At 49.8% G+C, this 18,956-nt stretch overlaps 1 protein-coding gene across 45 annotated transcripts in view; it reads left to right on the top strand.

The window, feature by feature from the left end:
- Positions 1-18,956, top strand: part of LOC105484109 (calcium voltage-gated channel subunit alpha1 C) — a 649,973-nt gene that overhangs the window by 531,500 nt on the left and 99,517 nt on the right. For all 45 annotated transcript variants that reach the window (XM_071070623.1, XM_071070630.1, XM_071070633.1 and 42 more), the window contains 6 exons: positions 5,978-6,185; positions 7,226-7,346; positions 8,872-8,986; positions 9,740-9,860; positions 10,200-10,269; positions 17,514-17,646. In XM_071070623.1, the coding sequence (XP_070926724.1) occupies positions 5,978-6,185; positions 7,226-7,346; positions 8,872-8,986; positions 9,740-9,860; positions 10,200-10,269; positions 17,514-17,646 (768 nt within the window). The remainder of the gene's footprint in view (positions 1-5,977; positions 6,186-7,225; positions 7,347-8,871; positions 8,987-9,739; positions 9,861-10,199; positions 10,270-17,513; positions 17,647-18,956) is intronic.

The following is an 18,956-nucleotide window of genomic DNA, read 5'->3' as shown; positions in this document are numbered from 1 at the left end:
CCTTCAGGATGAGAGCATTTTGGGCAGGTATCAAAGTCAGTTATGACCTTCTCTGGAACACAGAGAGAACAGGGTGGAACATTTGCAGAGCATCTGAAAGTGGTGGCTACTGTTATTTTGAAGATCTCTTATTTATGGCAAGCTCCATGCTCTGCTCTGTACCTAGAATAAAGGTAAAGGAGCTGGCCCTGAGTTCTTTGAAGCAAAAGGTTCACGAGATGAAAGTCCCAGTTCAAGGAAGGCTCAGGTCTCTTTATATTATAGAAGAGGAGGAAGAATTCCACAGAGCCCCAAACCCAGAGACAGACCTAGAGAAGGGGAAACAAATGGAGATAAAAGGGTTTCTGAACAGATGGTGGTAACTTAAATCAGGAGAGGCAGAGGGAAGAGGTAGCAGAAGTGACATGGCGGTCAGCAAGTGAGAGGGCTTAAAGGGAGGCTGGGAGTAGGAAGGTAGAGGGAAGGAGAGAATTTAGGTGGCAGAGAACTTGATGTGATGAAAAGCCCTCAGATGTGCTGTACTTTAAGGATAAAACAGTGAGCCGAGTGGGTCGGATGGGGGATGGGGTGAGCAAGGACGCACAGTTTGGCGAGAATGATTCCAGCAGCCAGAGAATGGGAAGGGAAAGTTGATGCCAAGGATGGCGACGCAGGCGGAGTGTCTCGGGGGTGATCTAGAGCCGGACACCTGCACCGGGTGCTGTAGAGCCCACAGCACTGAATGTGAGCTTGGGCATCTGTGGGCATGTGTGTGCACTACTCTGATGAGACAGTGCTTCATTTTTCCACTTCTCCATGAGGTCTGTGGCCAACAGACATGAAGCGCTTTGCTCTGCTGCTGCTTGCTTCTCTCCAAAGCTCTTGCCTTTTTGGTGTATGAGCGTGTGTATTTCATATTTTTGACCAATGAGGAAAAAAGCTTCAGTTGATTGTGAGTGTGCCATTAACCCCTCTAGTTTACCACCAGTGAATCTTCCTAAAAAAAGAGGGTGATTCTAGGATAGGAGGCCATCATCCAATCTTCAGGCCATAGCTGTGTGAGCCATCAGACCACATTAAGAGGAGGGAGTGTGAGGACCTGCAGGACCGCCAGCTGCTTTATTTAAGTGGTGTTTCATGTCACCCTGCCCACCTCAAAGGCTGCCACCTGGACACCTTCAAATCTCATCCATGTCAGTGATAGTGAGCCCCCACCCTCAACCTGCTACCAGCCAAGACCTGCCAGGCTCCGGAATTCAGCCTTTCTCCTCTGAACTCTATCAGCATTCTTTGCCATGTCGTCATTTCAGCAATTCCTTTGTCTCATCTTCTAGATGAGCACATAACACATCCCTGATAATTTGCACATTAGGAATGGAAGCCTTCTGCTCAGCAAGCTGAGCACCCCTCATGATGCCAGGCCCCGGGCAGCAGCCTGCCCTCTTTATCCTGCTGCAAAGGAAAGGAAAGGACAGGTGGCAGGCCTGCCTCGGGCCCAACCCCATCTTTCTCCCTGTTGAATGGGAAGCAACAGTAGGCTGAAGACAAACAGTATAAACAACCATGTCTCTGTCTGTCTGTCTGTCTGTCTGAGCCATGTTTTCACTATGTTACTGATCCCCAGGACATATCTTTCACCCCAGGTGTTTTTCATGTAGACAGTAGGCTGGTGCCAATTCATCTTTTAAACGGAGACTGATCTATGCCCTCAAAACTGGGACCAGTGAATTTGAGAATGTGAGTTCTTCCCCAGAGGTGACACACCTTCACAGTGATCTGGAAATCCTACCCCAGGGGTTGCTCAAGCCACAGAAACTCTGTTTTCTGTAGGACAAATTGATACATATTAGTCTGATGCATGGTCTAGCAATGGAACAGTCAGGAATCTCAGAAAATCCCTCCCCATGGATGTAAGGAAGCTGTGGGAATAGGAAGGCTATGCGAGCAGGGGCAGGCAGCTACTTCTCACTGGCAAAGTGTGTTCAACTTAAGTGCACACGCACACAAACACATGTGCACAGAAGCAACCATGCAACTCCATGGCCCCTTGCCTTTCCCTCCAGGAAGTACCGATGTGTCATACGAACAGTAAGCTTCATTCATTCACTGAACAAAATGTTTGCTCATCACCTACTTTGGGCCAGGCACTGTTCTAAGCTCTAAGGATATAAATGTAACAGATGGGTTCCCTCTCCCAGGGCCTCACATTCTGGCGAGGGCAAATAGACAATAAGCAAAGAAGTAATTATTCTTTGAGAGTGATGAGGGATAGAGCGGTGGCCAGGGGAGATGTGAGGTCTGAAGGAGCTGAAGGGGTGAGCCCCACTGACGTCTGCTGAAGACGGACAGCAGCACGGCCTTGGCCTTGGCCTTGGCCAGGCAGGAGCGTGTGTGGGAGCTGGAGAAAGAGTGAGGGGGCCCGAGGGAGGGGAGTGCAGCTGGCTGGTCGCTGAGGCTCTGGGGCCAGAATCTCCCAGGCCTTTGGGAGAACCCTGGCTTTGACCCAGAGGAGAAGGGGAGGTGATTGAAGCAAGACTGAGGCTTCGTGGGTCTCACCTCATAGCAACACCTGCTGCTGCTGCAGCCTGGAGAGCAGCTGCCCGGAGCGGGGGTCCAGGCAGTGAGGATGAGGAGGCGGTGGGAAGTGGCCAAAGTCAGGACTCATTTTGAAGATGGCGCAGAAGGATTTGCTGATGCAGAGTGTGAGAGAGTCAGGAAGATGACTCCAAGGACTTTGCTTTGAGCCAAAAGCTATGGTTCTCGTTTCCTGGAGATGGGAAAGGTGATAGGTGGGAAGCAGGAGCTCCGTCAGAGCACGAACCCCAGTGTTGTGCAGCTCAGACTTTCCCAGACACCCCAGGGGTTGAGGGAGGCAGGGGCGGCAGGGAGAGTGGGCGGAGGGTGCTCCTCCAGACCCAGCTCTGTGTCCACACGCGCGTCCTTGCCTTTGGCCGTCGCTCTGGGAGATCCCTGCCAGTTTCCATGCTCCATCTCCGCCTTCCCAGGAGCGTTCTCCCCTCTTAGAGACTGGATCTGTTCCTGGCCCACAGCTGCCTCCTCCCTGGAGCCCCAGGCATTCCAAGGGGCTCCCAGGTCAGGAGGGCCCCGCCCCCACAGCTGCCCTTCATCTGGGGCCTCCCCCAGACTTTCTTGCTGATGGCACCTGGCCCTCTCCCTCTGCAGCCATGACCTGTTTGTCAAGCTCTCGTTGGTCCCCATGGCTGTCAGACATACCTGAGTCTCAGGTATAATCCCAGTTGGAGTTATTTCCCACATGCCTCTTTACTTCATGAAAATGAAGGCATCAACCTTCCATGGCCATTAAGGGTTTTCCAGAATCTTCCATGACGGTTGAGCGCACCAAGGATCTCTAGAGGATTTGTGACTTCAGCACACATGCAGACACTCTTCCCTCGGATACAGCTGGAAATTCTTGTTATAAAAATGCTTAAAGTTGCTGGTTCCCAACTCCCAGTGTATTGGCAAGTGTTGAACTGGCTGCGTGAGGATTACCCCAGCCCCAGAGTCAGAGATTAGGGTTTCACAGTGCAATGGAGGGACCTGGAATCAGGATGTAGGAAATGCTAACACACCCCACTGGTATTTTTGTTGTTGTTGTTGTTCTATTATTATTAATTAATTAATTAATATTTTAGGACAGGGTCTCACTCTGTCACCCAGGATGAAGGGCAGTGGTGCAATCATAGCTCACTGCAGCCTCGAACTCCTGGGCTCAAGTGATCCTCCCATCTCAGTCTCCCCAGTGGGCGGGACTACAGGCATGCGCCACCACACCCAACTAATTTTTTAAAATTTGTTAAAGATGAGGTCTCACAGTGCTGCCCAAGATGGTCTCGAACTCCTGGCCTCAAGCAGTCCTCCTGCCTTGACCTCCTAAAGTGACAATCCTCCCAAAGGGGGTTACAGGCATGAGCCACCACCGTGCCCAGCCCACCTCTACTGGTGTTGATCACCAGGCAGGCTTGGGAAAACTGCTTTAGCTGTAAGAGGGGAGGGTGTCCTACCCCCAGAGAGGTTCTCTTACTTTTTTCTTTAAGCAGATCACTACAGCCTCTAGCCTGCAGGGGCTCCAGGCAGTCCATCACACATAGTGGGTTGTACAGAATTTATTTAAGGACAGAGATGGGGAAGATGGAGGGAGAAAAAACCCTGCCATCTTCTGCCGTCTAAAATTTAGAGCCTATTTTGGTGAGATAAGACTGTATAGGCCGGGCGCGGTGGCTCACGTCTGTAATCCCAGCACTTTGGGAGGCCGAGACGGGTGGATCATGAGGTCAGGAGTTCGAGACCATCCTGGCTAACATGGTGAAACCCCGTCTCTACTAAAATTACAAAAAATTAGCCGGGCGTGGTGGCGTGCGCCTGTAGTCCCAGCTACTTGGGAAGCTGAGGCAGGAGAATGGCGTGAACCCGGGAGGTGGAGCGGAGCTTGCAGTGAGCTGAGATCGCGCCACTGCACTCCAGCCTGGGCGACAGAGCGAGACTCCGTCTCAAAAAAAAAAAAAAAAAAAGAAAAAAAAAGACTGTATAGAACAGATACAAATAAACGTATATTAATGTTCTGCAACAGAGGGGGTATGGCTGGCAGGCAAAATAGAAGTGAGGAAAAGCTGGATTTGTGGAGGCCAAAGGTGCCCTCGAGGCTGCAGGTGGGTGAAAAGTTCATGTTGCCATCCAAACTATGACCCCTCTGCTTCTGTCCCTTGGTGTGGAACCATTCTCTGCAGAGATGAGCCCAGGCTGTGGCTGCAGTGGGAGTGGCTTGCATGTCACTCACAGAAGCAGCAAAAGCAATCCACTGTCTGGATTGGTGATGAGCTGGGAATCTCTCAAGGTAGTGACCTAGGAGGCAGGTGGGCCAGAGGGGGCCAGAGGGAAATGAGATTGTCCTGTTCTTGCCCTTGCTCCCTTCGGGGCCGTGTCCTTTTGCTACGGTGCACTTCCTGATCCTGAGCGGACCCTCACCCAGGCGCCCACCCAGCATCCGGCAGTCATTAGTAGGTTTCCCCTCCCGCTTTTTCATGAGAAAGGGATTTTGCCAGGATCTCTGTATTTATAGTGGAGAGAGGCCCCAGGACTGTGAGGAGTGGGGACTTCCTCCCCAGGGATCCCACTGAAAGCCCATGTCCACTCAGGACCGAGCTCCTGCCCACTCAGAGGACTCGTGCTTTGAGCTGCCCCAGTGGGCGTGACAGGTTTGCTACAATCTAGGATTTCCCAAACTCACCTGCTGATCAGAATCCTGTAGGACGCTTGTTAAAAACAAAGATATCTGGGCCCCAAACTACAGCTAATGAATCAGACTCTCAAGAGCAAAGGCCCTTGAAAAAACAATTCTTAGGACGCGGTCAACTTGGGAAACTTCACCGAGCCATGAACTCTCTCTTACCCTTGGGTGACCTAATTCCTGCCTCTGCTAGAAAGCTGCTGCCTAGGCTGAGCTCAGACAGGCATTCATGGGGAAAAATAAAAATAAAAAATAATAATAATAAAGCTTTTTTTCTGTTTAGAGACCAACAGCGACAACAATAATTACCAACCTTTATCAACTGTGTGCCAAGCACTCTCCAGGGGGCTCTTTGGGGAAAGGTGGATCGTGTCACACAATTCTGCCAATAGCCTAATGAGGCAAGGGCTACAGCTGTCTCCATTTTTTCAGATGGGGGTGCAGAAGGCAGGGAAGTGAAATGTCTTGCCAGAGGCACATGTAGCAGGTAACCGGCAGAGCTAGGTCACAGGCTTCTGACCACTGCCCCCGTCTCTTCCCCAACAGATTAGTCATCCTGGCACCTCGAATTAACTCCCTCCAGGGTGGCAACTCACACCACCACCAACACCCCTCCCCCCAGACAGGGAAAAAAAAAGAGCATAGAGTGGCAGCTCCTCTGAGAACCTGCAGTGTGTAGTTGTGAGAATGAGGCACAATGGGGAGGACAGCAAGGGGCAGGGTGCTGACCTCCTTCCTGTTGGCTCTCAGGTACTGGAACTCCTTGAGCAACCTGGTGGCATCCTTGCTGAACTCTGTGCGCTCCATCGCCTCCCTGCTCCTTCTCCTATTCCTCTTCATCATCATCTTCTCCCTCCTGGGGATGCAGCTCTTTGGAGGAAAGTTCAACTTTGATGAGATGCAGACCCGGAGGAGCACATTTGATAACTTCCCCCAGTCCCTCCTCACTGTGTTTCAGGTACGGACTCTTCTCTGCTGGGATTCGGACTCGGGGTGGTTGAGTGGCGGGGTGGTGGGGGGAGTGTGGAAAGCTACACCCTTTCACCAGGCAGCCACAGCCAGCCTAGATCAGCCCTGGAGAGCCCATGCCTGTGAGAGTCTTGAGTTTTTTCTATAGTTTCCCCTGTCCCCATCTGCTGTGGAATTCCACTAGTGGGTGGACCATTAGGGGAAACAATCTAAGTGGTTTAAAAATGCCTTCTCAGGGGAATCTCTTGAACCCAGGAGGCGGAGGTTGCAGTGAGCTGAGATCCCGCCCCCACTGCACACTCTAGCCTAGGCAACAGAGCAAGGCTCTGTCTCAAAAAAAAAAAAAGAAAAGAAAAGAAAAAAAAAAGAAAGCCTTCTTATCCATGGAATCCTTTACTCAAATTCTCCATGAAAGCCCAAAACATAAACAAAGAAAAGCAGACTGCTCTTATTGAGCGGGGGAGAGGGTGACGAAACCCTGGCTTTCCTACCCACCATGCTTGTCCCAGGAAAAAAATATTACTGGCCCATCAAATTTGTGATTTCATAGATATTTTGGCTTAGGGCAAACTCAGAGTGGCATCTATTTAAGTTTAAAAGTAGATGGAGGTAAAAATGAATCACATGTAGATGCTATGAAAATCTTCAAGTGATTAATGTTTGGGGAAAGCTGGTGTAGCGTGTGGCTGTCTCAGCACACACACAACTGCACAAGGGCCCTGATGCCTTACCCGCCAGGAATAGCTGATGGTCAGCTCAAGCATGTGTGGAGAAAGTCAGAGATCTTTGGGCCAAAAAGCCCTTTTAGTCACCCTTCAAATCCTATTATGCCAGTGGCCAGGCCTTTTGTGTAAGGACAGTGGAATAGCTCAGAGCCCCCTGGGGAGGAGGATCGGGGGCCAGGAGGAGGGAGAGGAGTGAAAGGAAATTTTGGACAATTCTGTTGACGTAGTGGGGCAGGGCAGGGTGGTTTCGGGTTTGCTGTTGGTCTAACGCTGTGTCCCTTATTGGTGGGAATGTGTCATTCAGATCCTGACCGGGGAGGACTGGAATTCGGTGATGTATGATGGGATCATGGCTTATGGCGGCCCCTCTTTTCCAGGGATGTTAGTCTGTATTTACTTCATCATCCTCTTCATCTGTGGAAACTGTATCCTTTGCTGCTGCCCCCCCACCCCTGCGGCCCCCAGCCCCCAGCCTGCAGCACAGTGCCAAGCGGGCACGTCCCCGCAGGTCCGGGCGGTCCCGCTCGGGCTCACACCACCCAGCCTAGAACCCCATGGCGGCGGAGGTGGGTCTGGGTGGAAACGTGCAGCTTTGCCATAGGTGAGGTTCACCTTCCGGAACCCTTCCGGGCGTGCGCTCGGCGTCCTGTAGGTGAGCGACGCCCCCTGGCGTTGCGGCGTGCGCTGCGCAGCCTCTCACACGGGCTGCGGTAGGGACACGGGCCGGCTGCCCTGGGGCCGCTGCGTCCGCGCAGAGGCGGGGCGCTCCGTAAGGGAGGGTGAGCCGTTGTCCTTCAAGTGACCTTCAGCTCCCCTCCTGCTTTTTGGTCAGCACCCCTCCCTCTGATGCTGCTCTCCAGGACCAGAGTCACAGGCAGAGCTGTCCCAGACTTCACACAGCCCTAAAAGCTCCTTCCTGATCCTGGCTCGTGGGTGGGGTTTCCAGGGTCACAAACCACAGGTGCTGCTTCTCTTCCCCAGCTCACCACCCCGAGAGAGTCACGTCCAGAGTCAGGGGTAACATGGGAACAGCACCGGGCCAAGTCCCAGTTAAGGCAGTGCAGAGAACACAGTCATGGAAGCCAGCAGACAAGGTTTCCTCTTTTCCCAGATGGGTGACCTCTCCTCTACCTCAGTGTCTGTAAAATGTGGCCATGGAATCGTAGAACCTACTATGTAAAGGGTCGTGGGGAGTTTTAATGGGATCATGCATGCAAAGCCCCTACCACATTCAGACGCCTCCCTGGACAAGCCCCTCTTCCCCTGCCTGGGTTGCGGCTTCCCTGTGTGTGAAATGATAGGAATGTCTGGGTGCCTGGGGCTGGGGGTCAGACTTCACAAACTGAAAGCGCCCTTCCAGCTATGCTTTCTTTGATTCTGCACTTCTCTGACCCACAGCGTTTCTGTTGGTGGAGTGGGGTGGGGAGAAAGGGCAAAGAACTGTCTCCATTGGGAACCCCCGAGCCTTGGCTGGCTCCAGCCGGACCCTCCAAGGGTCTTCGTGTGTGCAGGCTCACATTAAGAGTTGGCAGAGATGCCAAGCCACCCCCTCAGTGCCTAGTTATAATAAACCGCTCTTAAGAGCATTCTGCATCCTGCTAGAGACAATGCTGTTTATAATGTCAATTACAGCCAGTCATCTCAGCGGGGAAACCAATCATGAAACCCAGCAATTAAAGTGCAAGGCAGGGCTTGCTGCCTCACTCCCGCCTGCTCCAGTGTGCAGGCTAGCCTGTTCTCATCCCTCTAGATAGCTCCAGGTAGCTAGGAGGGTGATGGGGAGCAAGGGGAGGGGAGTAACACTGTTGGGGTCTGATTCCCTCAGAGTGACTCACTGTCAAGCTCTCTCTGCTGAGGAGCTCTGCCTTGCACGTCCTACACCCCTCTGCCCCCTGTGCCCACCAAAACCCCAAGCCAAGGGTCATTTTCTTTAAGAATGGACACAAACAGATATCCTACTGAATGTGTTTTTGGCCATTGCTGTGGACAACCTGGCTGACGCTGAGAGCCTCACATCTGCCCAAAAGGAGGAGGAAGAGGAGAAGGAGAGAAAGAAGCTGGCCAGGTAACCCTCTAAGCTTGCCCAGGCCCGGGGCTCCAGGACTCCCATTCTGGAATGTCATCCCACTGGTGGCAGAGAGAGGCTTCACTGCCAGTCTGTGTTGGCTGCCCCTCCTAGGAGGACTCTGGGTTTGGGGCTCCCTAAGTTGGGCCTTTCTCCTAATTCCTAAGCATCGCTCTAGTAGGGACCATCGTGAATTATAATAGTCTCTACAATGGTGTCATATTCTCCACCTGTTGGGATTATCTTTTGAGAAGCTGTGATAGGTGGCGGGAGTGTAGGGTGGGGAGAGAGAAAGGCAACCACTCAGTTGGGAAACCCAACTCCAGCTTATGGAGGGAGTCCTCCTCACTACTTTATGATTCATCTCCAGTGTTAGGAAGGCAAGACGGGGCCCTGTGTTGTATCCTATCATTGTCTAGACGGGACAGTTCCAGGCCACACAGCTGTCAGGCACTGAGCAGAGCTCCTCCAGGAGCCAATCCTAGAGGAGATACACCATCCTTTTCTGCTCTGGCGGCCCAGGCATCTCTGGAGCTGCAAGAGGCCAATTGCGTGTCAGGCAGAGCAGGTGTGGCTCAGCCCCATAGCGCTTGTGACTGATCTGTACACGAGAAGTGCCCTGGAAAAAGGAAGATGGATTCAGACCCAGGGAGCCCCCACTGGCCCCAAAAGGCCACAGGGCGGTTCCCTCCTACACTGTTCCCTATCACTCCAGTAAACAGCCATTTATTTTTTCTGCTGCTGACTGGCCAGGACTGCCAGCCCAGAGAAGAAACAAGAGATGGTGGAGAAGCCGGCAGTGGAGGAATCCAAGGAGGAGAAGATTGAGCTGAAATCCATCACGGCTGACGGAGAGTCTCCACCCACCACCAAGGTGAGGAGCTGTCTCCTTCCTGGAGCTGTGAGGCTGGTGCTGGGGAGGGAGGGCCAGAGCCTTCCCCGGCCAGACCCCATGGAGAATAGGAGAGAAAGAAGGACACCCAGTGGAAAGAAAGCCAGTGGGGATGAACAGGAGAGCTGGGAGGAGGAAGAGAAGGCAGATTGGCTGGATCCCAGCCATCTGCTGATGTCTTGAAGGGGATATGCAAAGTGACAAGGACCTATTTTCGAGCGAAGTCACTGACTAAAATGCAACTTCAAGGCTACTGCAAGCCTCTTAACTTGTGGACATATCTAACTGAATTCTTCCTCCTTCTCCCCTGTGACTGTCTAGATCAACATGGATGACCTCCAGCCCAATGAAAATGAGGATAAGAGCCCCTACCCCAACCCAGAGACTACAGGTACCAGTCCCACTGCCTAACCTGGGATTGGGAGACTGGGGGCAGAGATTTAAATCCTAAAGCCATGTGGGAGTGGCCGTGTATTAGGGACCATGGTTCCGGTGTCCCTCCATAAGTACCTTGCACTGCTGAGTGTCTTCCGTCTCTATATTTAAGCATCATCAGTCAGCATCTGGGAGACAGCTTTGTTTCTGCTTTCCTCATAATGAAATCACATTTGAGCAGTGCTTTTGTGTCCTTTCCAAGCTGGATTCTGTGTACATTTAAATTTTTGTTACATTACATGTTGTAAAATCATTATTAATTTATATAATGTATTAGTATGGCATATGTTGCAACATTATGCTCACTTAATATTAATAGTAAATCCCAAATCTGCCTTGCCCCTACTCAGGAGGCAGTGCCGAGTGCAGGGACAGCTGCCACCACAGATGTCCCACTTGTTGCTTTAGAAAATGATTTCAGGTCTCATTATAAAAGGCGCTCTTACTGACTCCATCTTCCTGTGCTTCTATCTGATACATAAATTGGCAGGCAATCTGCTTCTCAAGGGCTTTACTGTCAGAGGTCAGTGGTCTTCCCTCCAGGCTTCACTTCCCAGCTTCCTGAAATCCCATGCCCTGTCCAAGGCCTTGGCTTACCTTCCTCTGACCTAGAATTGCAGATACCATCGCCAGTTTCAAGCTTGAAGTTAATAACATGTGTCAAGGGACTGTTGATTCTACTGACATTTCCTTGTTCCTGTAGGTTAGGCTATATTTGGGTTGTTCACCAAGTTAGGTGGCTGAGAACCTCCTACATTTATGAGCAAAGCTCGGTTTCCCCTTTTGCTTTCCCTCCGCTGGTTCTCTGCTTAGAACACTCACAGGCATCTTCTGTTGTCCTTGGGAACCAGACTCCCTGTGGTCACACCATCCTCACTCCCCTCCTCCTGCAAGGGAATAGGATGTGGTTTCCTGGAGCTTGGATAGAAAGAACAGGGTGTTTTCATGTGCAGGGCATTAAATAGCCTTTGAAGTTCTTAAAAACCCTTCTAGGGTGAAACTGTTAGGGAATTTCAACGACGTACTAGAATTATTGAACAAATGCAATGGGAGGATCTTGTCTTGATCGTGAAGCAACAAATACACTTTAAAATGACATTTTAGAGGTAATTGGGGGAAATTGAATATGGACTTGGAACTAAATGATTTAAAGTAGTTTTGTTAATCTTGTTGGTATATTTTGTAGTTCTGTTTTCAAACTGCTGCCGTGTTTATAGCCAGAGTCTAAAATGTTTACGAGTTGCTTTGCTTTTAAAATATTCCAACAACAAAAAAATGGGGCAGAGAAGATAAATGGAACAAGATCAGCAAAATGTCCAAAGTTGTTGAAGCTGGTTTTATATATGAGGTTTAGTATGCAAGACTCTACTCTTGCGTAAATCTTTAAGGTTTAAAATGAAAGACAGTAATAAAACAAATTCCTTAGGGCCCTGAGAAAAGCCCTCCCATGGGGCCAGCCTCCAGGATGGGCCTCCCTGCACACACCACAAGGCAGATCTGGTATGAGGGTCTTTTCACACAGGCACCCAGCTGCAGCCAGGCCTGTACGGCAGATACACCTCTTGCATCTTCAACAAAAATCTCAAATTCTATTATTCTAAATACTGTACTCTTGGCTTTTCTCTGTCGCTCTAATGAAATCAAAGAGAAGAATGTTAAAAAAAAAAAAAAAAAAGGGCTAATAAGGATTTTGTCACCACATTGACCGTCCTAGAAGTGCCTCTAACGTAGCTACCCGGTGGCTCTGAGGACCGGGGGATGCTTACGCTTTCCAGCTGAAAAGCTCTTCCTCCCCTCCGCTGAGGCCTCAGGATTCTTGAGATTTTTGAGCGTGTGTCCCGCTCCCCGTCATTTCTGCTAGTTACATGTGTCTCTTTACTTTCGTGTTGAAACCTCTGGTCCATACCCTGACTGCCCCGCCACACATACCAGCCACCACTCCGGCCTTTGAAGCCAGCCCCAAGCATGCCCATTTGCACACTATCCCAGGTCTCCAGGTCCTCATCCAGGAGGTCCAAAGGGCAGTGTGCTCTTAAAGCTGGTGGCCCCACACATCGCCCTGCCCCTAAAGGCTAAGTCAGCCTGTCCTTCGCAGCTCCTCCCGCCTTCCCATTTCCTCCCTTCCCTGCCTGCCCAGTCAGCTCTTGGATCCTTTAGTGCCAGGTGCAGCAGAAGTTCCCAGAGACTCCTCCGAAGATCACGTGGCCTGTTGTCTCTGTTCTGGTCAATCTCTGGTTCCCTCCTGCTTCTCTTCTCCCGAACCATGAATGGCGAAGAGCCTGATCTACCATTGTGCTCCCAACCGCTGCCCCTTCCAGGCCGCTGACCCCTGCCATGCCTGGTTCGTGCAGGTACCCCTTAGCAGGCAGCGCTGGTGAGCGTTCCTCCTGCTCTGCCTTCAGCCGGGCCACTAGGGAGAAAGGGCCACTGCCAGGGAGCACACTGCCATGCTCTTCTGCTGCCTCCCCGTCTCTCTCTTGCCCTGTCTCCTAGGCTCGCCCCCTGCCCTCTCCCTCCCTCCTGGGCTGTCCAGATTGCACCCAAAGCGATGTATCAGAGTGGCCAAGTGGGAGCTGGACTCCGGAGTGCACTCTGCTGGCTGCAGCTTCAGTTGCCCTCACATGACCATGAATACTCAGAGGAGGGGCCTGTTTCTAATTCAACAAGGGGCCATCGAGGCCAGCCACAGCCCTAGAATCCTTCCCTCTGTTTCATCTGAAAAGCTCGCCAGCCAGTTTCAGCCTCCCAGATCGGTATACCCTAATTATAGAGAAAAACCCCAGCTCACTGGAAAGAAAATCATTGTGCCCAGATGAGTGGAAGTTAATTCTACCTTTGTTTAATTTATTAATTTATTTGAGTGAGCGTGTAGATGTTTGCAAGAGCCACTAAGGACTTAAAGTTAACAGGTACACATTTGAAAAAGGAGTGCCACCAGACACTGAGTAGTCAGCAGCGCCTGTGCTGGGGGAGCCTTTCGTTGTTGCAAGGGGTTCAAGGTCCAGGAGAGCCATGAGGTCGTGGAGTCTGGGGGCGTCATGCAGAAGGGTGGTCTTGACTGAGCTTTGAATCGGGGAGTTGGAGAGGCTGAAGGAGTTTTTTCAGCATCGTACAATCATCAGAGATGCTAAGAGTTGGGAGGAACCTTGTAGATATTCATGAACTACCCATGAAGCACTTACTTGTGTGCCAGGCACTGTGCTAGGTCCCAGGGACATGGGGGTCCCTGTGGTGGGCAAACAGGGAAGACCCCCACCCTCCTGGAGCTGACATATCAGTGGGGAGACAGGCAGCAGGCACACCAACCGAAAAGGTGACATCACATGATGTGAAGATAGTGAAATCAAGGATTGTGTTAGGGGATACTCAGGGGTCAGGCTGCTTTGACTGTGTGGTCAGCAAAGGCTTCTCTGAGGACACAGCGTTTGACTGGAGCCTGAATGATTCAAAGGAACTAGACATGGAATCAGAGTGAAGGGCGCTCCAGGTGGAGAGCCTGAGTGCAGAATCTCTTACGGGGGATGCACTGGCTGTGGGGACTCCAAAGAGGGCCAGTGTCCCTGAAGCAGAGAGAACCAAGGGATAGTGCCCTGAGCAGGAGGCTGGGGCAGGGCAGAAGGTGCAGGGCCACACAGGAGACCGGGTCTGATCCAGTGCCCTGGAGGGCTGCCAGAACGTCTGAGCAGAAGAGGCCCTGACCTGATGTGTGACACACCCTTTCAGAGATTCCCTCTGGGTGCTGTGTGGATAAAGAGCAGTGGCGGTCGAGAGCAGAACTGGGGCAGGGAGGATGCTTGTGGAGTATCCAGGCAGAGAAGATGGCAGCTTGGGCAGGGGATGGTGCTGGAGATGCAGAGAAGTGGTCAGACTTGGGGTACATTTTGCAGGTAGAACCAGCTGGATTCACTCATAGCTTAGATGTTGGAGAGAGACAAAGAGGAACGTAGGGTGACTCTGAGGTTTTCTAATTGAGCCAGTGAAGAGAAGATCCCCAATGCAGAAACTATATCCACCACCTGTGCTCCTTGTGCCCCAAGGCACTGCTCTGGGTGTCTGGCCCTTACCAACCAGGCACTCCCTTCAGCTGGTAGCAGACTCTTGTGCCCTGCTAGAAACTAAGCTCCTTGAGGACAAGAACTATGGCTTTGTGTTCTCAGCCTTGGGCTCAATACTCTCTAGGCACCAGATCTTACAAATGTCTTTACTTTATGTGGCCAAGAGCAAAATCACAGAAGTGAAAATGAGCATCAAATGGAGAGGGGCAAGGGCTGCCAAGGACCAAGGGCGGGGCTTCGAGTGCTACCCTGGTTTTACTTTGGAATCCTCTGACCTGCCGTCCAAAATGCAGCAGCAACTCCAGAGTGCAGCAGCACCTCACTTCCCGTGCTTTTTCCAATCCTCCAAGAACAAAAATGAGAAAAAAAAGATCCCTAATGTATTCCACTGGCATTTGGGAGTAGAAGACTAGATGGTTCCGTTGCCAACACCAAAATGAGCTTTGCCTGACTTTTCCTGATCTCTCAGCCTCCCTCCACATCCATAGTACCTGCTTAGCATCGCATGCTGTTGAAGTTGTGTTCCTTTACAAATCGGAGTTTGTCCTTCAGAAATCATTTCCCGTTAAGCACTATGCCTGACGTTCAGCTGCTCTGTGACTGAATGGACCAGCTAACTTGCTTCTCCCCAGGAATGCAGCTCAGCATGGAGCTTCATAAACAGGGAGGGAGCTCGTACAGATGGAAGAGCCTACACCATTTTCCATTAGGAGCTTCGAATGGCACAAAGCTATAGTAAATAGGGGTTTCTGTAAACATAAATGATTAAAATAAGCACAGAATTACCTGTTATCAAATTACCATGGAGAAGAAAGTGTTGGGTCATTTCGAGCAAAACTGAAAAGAATACAAACACCTAGGCAGGAATTTAAGATCCTTCTCAGTTAAATTTCACTTGAAATATCATGATTTAGGCCAACTCTGGTTTTACTTATTCGACTTTAATTAGAAGACTTTTCTTTTACATACCAAGGGTAGGGTGTCACAAGAACTCCAACTCTTGGCCTGTAGACAGTTTTTCATCTTGGACCTCTCTTCTGCTGAAAAAATATCAATTGTCTTGCTGGTCAGCTCTAATTACCCTAGGGAAAGAATCTGATTGATGCCTGTATGGTACTGGTCCTCCAAAAAAGCCTTGAGTCCCTAAATGCTTGAATGCTTTTTGCTTGATAAAGAATTGCTTTCTGTGCCAGGCATTTTTTCTTTGCAATACCTGGCTTTGTTTGAACCAGAAGAGGGAGAACATGCGGAGGCCCGGCTGCATCCGTGAGACAAGCGTCCCATAACTATCTTTCTCCAGCCAGACTAGTATCCCCTTCACCTTCGTCTTATAGAGTCCCCTTCCTTCTGAAGGGTGTGGAAGTTCAATCATCATCAAGAAATAAGGGCTTCTAGTGCCAGGCATAGCTTTTCTTTCCAGGGTTTTCAGCACACAGAGAGAAGGGACAGACATTTAAAATCAGTCATCAAGGCACTGGAGGCAGAGGTTCTGCTGGGATTCGTGGAAAGGTAATTCCCTGGAGCACGAGTACTGAGGAAAGCCGGATGGAGGATGCTATCTGGATTGGGGGTCCTTGTGTGCTCTGCAGAGAGGGAGATGAAGAGCAGCTCAAACAGAGAGAGAGAGAGCATGAGGAACGACGGAGCACACAGTGAACTTGTCAGCTCACTAGGGCTACCATAACCAGTGACCACACGCTGGGCAGCTTAAACAGCAGAATGCATCCTTTTATGGTTCTAGAGGCTGGAAGTCCAAAATCAAGGGGTCTGCAGGGTCAAGCACCTTCTGAAAGGCTCTTGGGAATAATCCTCACTTACCTCTCCTAACTTCTTGTGGTTGCCGGCAGTCCTTGGCTTGTAGATGCATCCCTCCAGTCTCTGCCTCTGTCTTTACATGGCCTTCTTCCCTAAGTGTGTTTTTGTGTCTCTGTGCCTGTCTTTATGAGGAGAACAGTAGTTAGATTAGGGCCCATCCTAGCCCAGAATAACTTCATCATAACCAATTACATCTGCAAAGGCCATATTTCCAAATAAGGTCACATTGCGAAGTTCTAGGTAGGCATGAGTTTGCAGGGAAACTGTTCAACGCACTGTAGTGAAGTGTTCAGAAAATAGTTTCATGTGAGTGGACAGTTTGTTAGGGAATAAAAGGTGGTAAGGATCTGACTGAGAAAGATGTTGAACACTAATTTACAGGCTTCGAGTCTGTCCCATAGCGGCTGCTATGTGCCTGGCACCATTCTGAGGTATAGATGTACTGTTATTATTATTCCACCTTAGATGGAGAAACTGAGGCACAGAGAGACTCAGTAAAAAGCCCACAGCTGGAAAAACAGAGCCAGGATTCTGATCCAGGCGACTGGCTGGAGAGTCTGCTCTTCACTCCCATGTTGTTACTTTCCCCTTCTGAGCATCTTCAACACATTTGACCAGCACAGGATATGCACTGCTTCCCCCCATGAGCATTGTGCTTGCAAGCGCAGAAATAAGTTGCCTGACTTTCTTCCACAGTAAATGTGGCCACTGGCAGGGAGAACAAAGGCGTTTCTTTAGTTGGTGTCAGTGTCTAAACCTTTGCATGAAGGGCCTGTTGTGGTCAGTAGCATTGCCCTGTTATCTCGACAGCACATGATTTTGTTGTCGTCGTCGTTTTGTTTTGTTTCAGAAATTGGGAAAGTGTTGGTTTTTAATTCCTGGAACTTCCAAGGGTGGGGTTATTTGCAAGGGATTCCACAAGCCAACTAAGCCATATCCTTTCCCCAACCTGCAGCCTAGATAGATGAGTAACACCTGGCAGTGCCCTGTCCTACCTGGTCACCTTTTCTCATACCTTACAACTAGGATGACTAACCACCCCAGTTTGCCCAGAACTAGGGGGTTTCCTGGGATGTGGGAATTTTAGTTTTAAAACCAGGACAAGTCGGTCACCCTACTTACAGTCCCCCTTATTGTGCACTGCCAGCTACGTCTTCTCCAACAGAGATGAGCTGCAGCAGCACCCACAGGGAGATGGCAGAATGTCTGTCTTGGTTGGTACCCTACATTTTCAGAGCCATAATCATGTCTGCCAGTAGGAAGGTCTCTGAAAGTGGTAAAATAAGTGGGAGTGCTGGAGTTATTTAGAATGGTGCTGTTCTTCTTACAGGAGAAGAGGATGAGGAGGAGCCAGAGATGCCTGTCGGCCCTCGCCCACGCCCACTCTCTGAGCTTCACCTTAAGGAAAAGGCAGTGCCCATGCCAGAAGCCAGTGCGTTTTTCGTCTTCAGCTCTAACAACAGGTGTGCAGCGATGGTGGGGAAGGTGGGCTCCTGCTCTCCCTCGTACCAGCCTGGCCGTTTCCTGTGTTTTACCTGAACCTCCGGATGGAGCCTGAGGCTCTCCCAGCTCCCTGCAAATTGTATAAACAGACACTGATTTAGGAAACAGTCCTGGATTTTGAATCAGAAGGCTTGTGTTTTATTTTTCTCTGCACTTTTTGGTTTTTTTTTTTTTTTTTTTTTTTTTTGGAGACGGAGTCTCGCTCTGCCACCCAGCCTGGAGTGCGGTGGCGCAATCTCGGCTCACTGCAAGCTCCGCCTCCCGGGTTCAAGCCATTCTCCTGCCTCAGCCTCCCAAGTAGCTGGGACTACCGGCGCCCGCCACAGTGCCCAGCTAATTTTTTGTATTTTTAGTAGAGATGGGGTTTTACTGTGTTAGTCAGGATGGTCTCGATCTCCTGACCTTGTGATCTGCCCGCCTCGGCCTCCCAGAGTGCTGGGATTACAGGCGTGAGCCACCACGCCCGGCCTTTTCTCTCCACTTTTTGAAATGTTTAAACTCTATTTCTATTCTTTGGGTGATTACCCTTGATAATTTACTAATTCTATTTAACTTAACAAAATGTGATGTTAAACAATATCAAGAATCTCCTCCTGTATAATAGATTGACCTTAGACTATTTTAACTCACTCATCTGCTCCTTACTTACATGGAATTGTCATTAGTAACTTAGTCCAACTTTTATTTTTAACCCAACAAGTTAGTGAGTCTTATTATCATATAGATAGTGTGTGTTTGGATATATGTACACCTTACCATTTTATTTGTTCACCATTTTTTTATTCATTTCCGTCCATCCTTTAGCTAACATTTTCTTTCCTACTAAAGTACATTCTTTAGAAGCTCCTTTAGTTCCATAATGGCAAATTCACTTGGCCTCTGCTTACCTATAACTGTTTTCACTTCTTGCTCTTGAAAGATAGTTTTGCTGTGAACACTATTTTAGACAGTTTTTGTCCTGCAGCACAAGAAAGGTGTTATTCCACTGTAAAGTCAGGTGTCATTCCAACTATGAGTTCTTTGTGAGTAACCTAACCTTTATTTGTAGCTGCTTTTAACATATTCTGTTGCCTTTGTGGTTGTACAGATTTACTACCATGTGTCAAGGTGTGGATTTCTTTCCATTTATCTTGCTTAGAATACATTCTGCTTCCTAAGCCTATGGATTTAGATTTTTATTTAATGAAAATGTACAGCCATAATGTTTAAATCTTACTTCTTTTTAATTCTATATTTCTTCCTTTTGACACTCCAATTGGACATCTGTTAG

The sequence above is a fragment of the Macaca nemestrina genome, chromosome 10, assembly GCF_043159975.1.
Source record: "Macaca nemestrina isolate mMacNem1 chromosome 10, mMacNem.hap1, whole genome shotgun sequence".
Taxonomy (NCBI): domain Eukaryota; kingdom Metazoa; phylum Chordata; class Mammalia; order Primates; family Cercopithecidae; genus Macaca; species Macaca nemestrina.
Note: the sequence above shows the minus strand (reverse complement) of the source record. Positions and strands in the feature narration are given on the sequence as shown.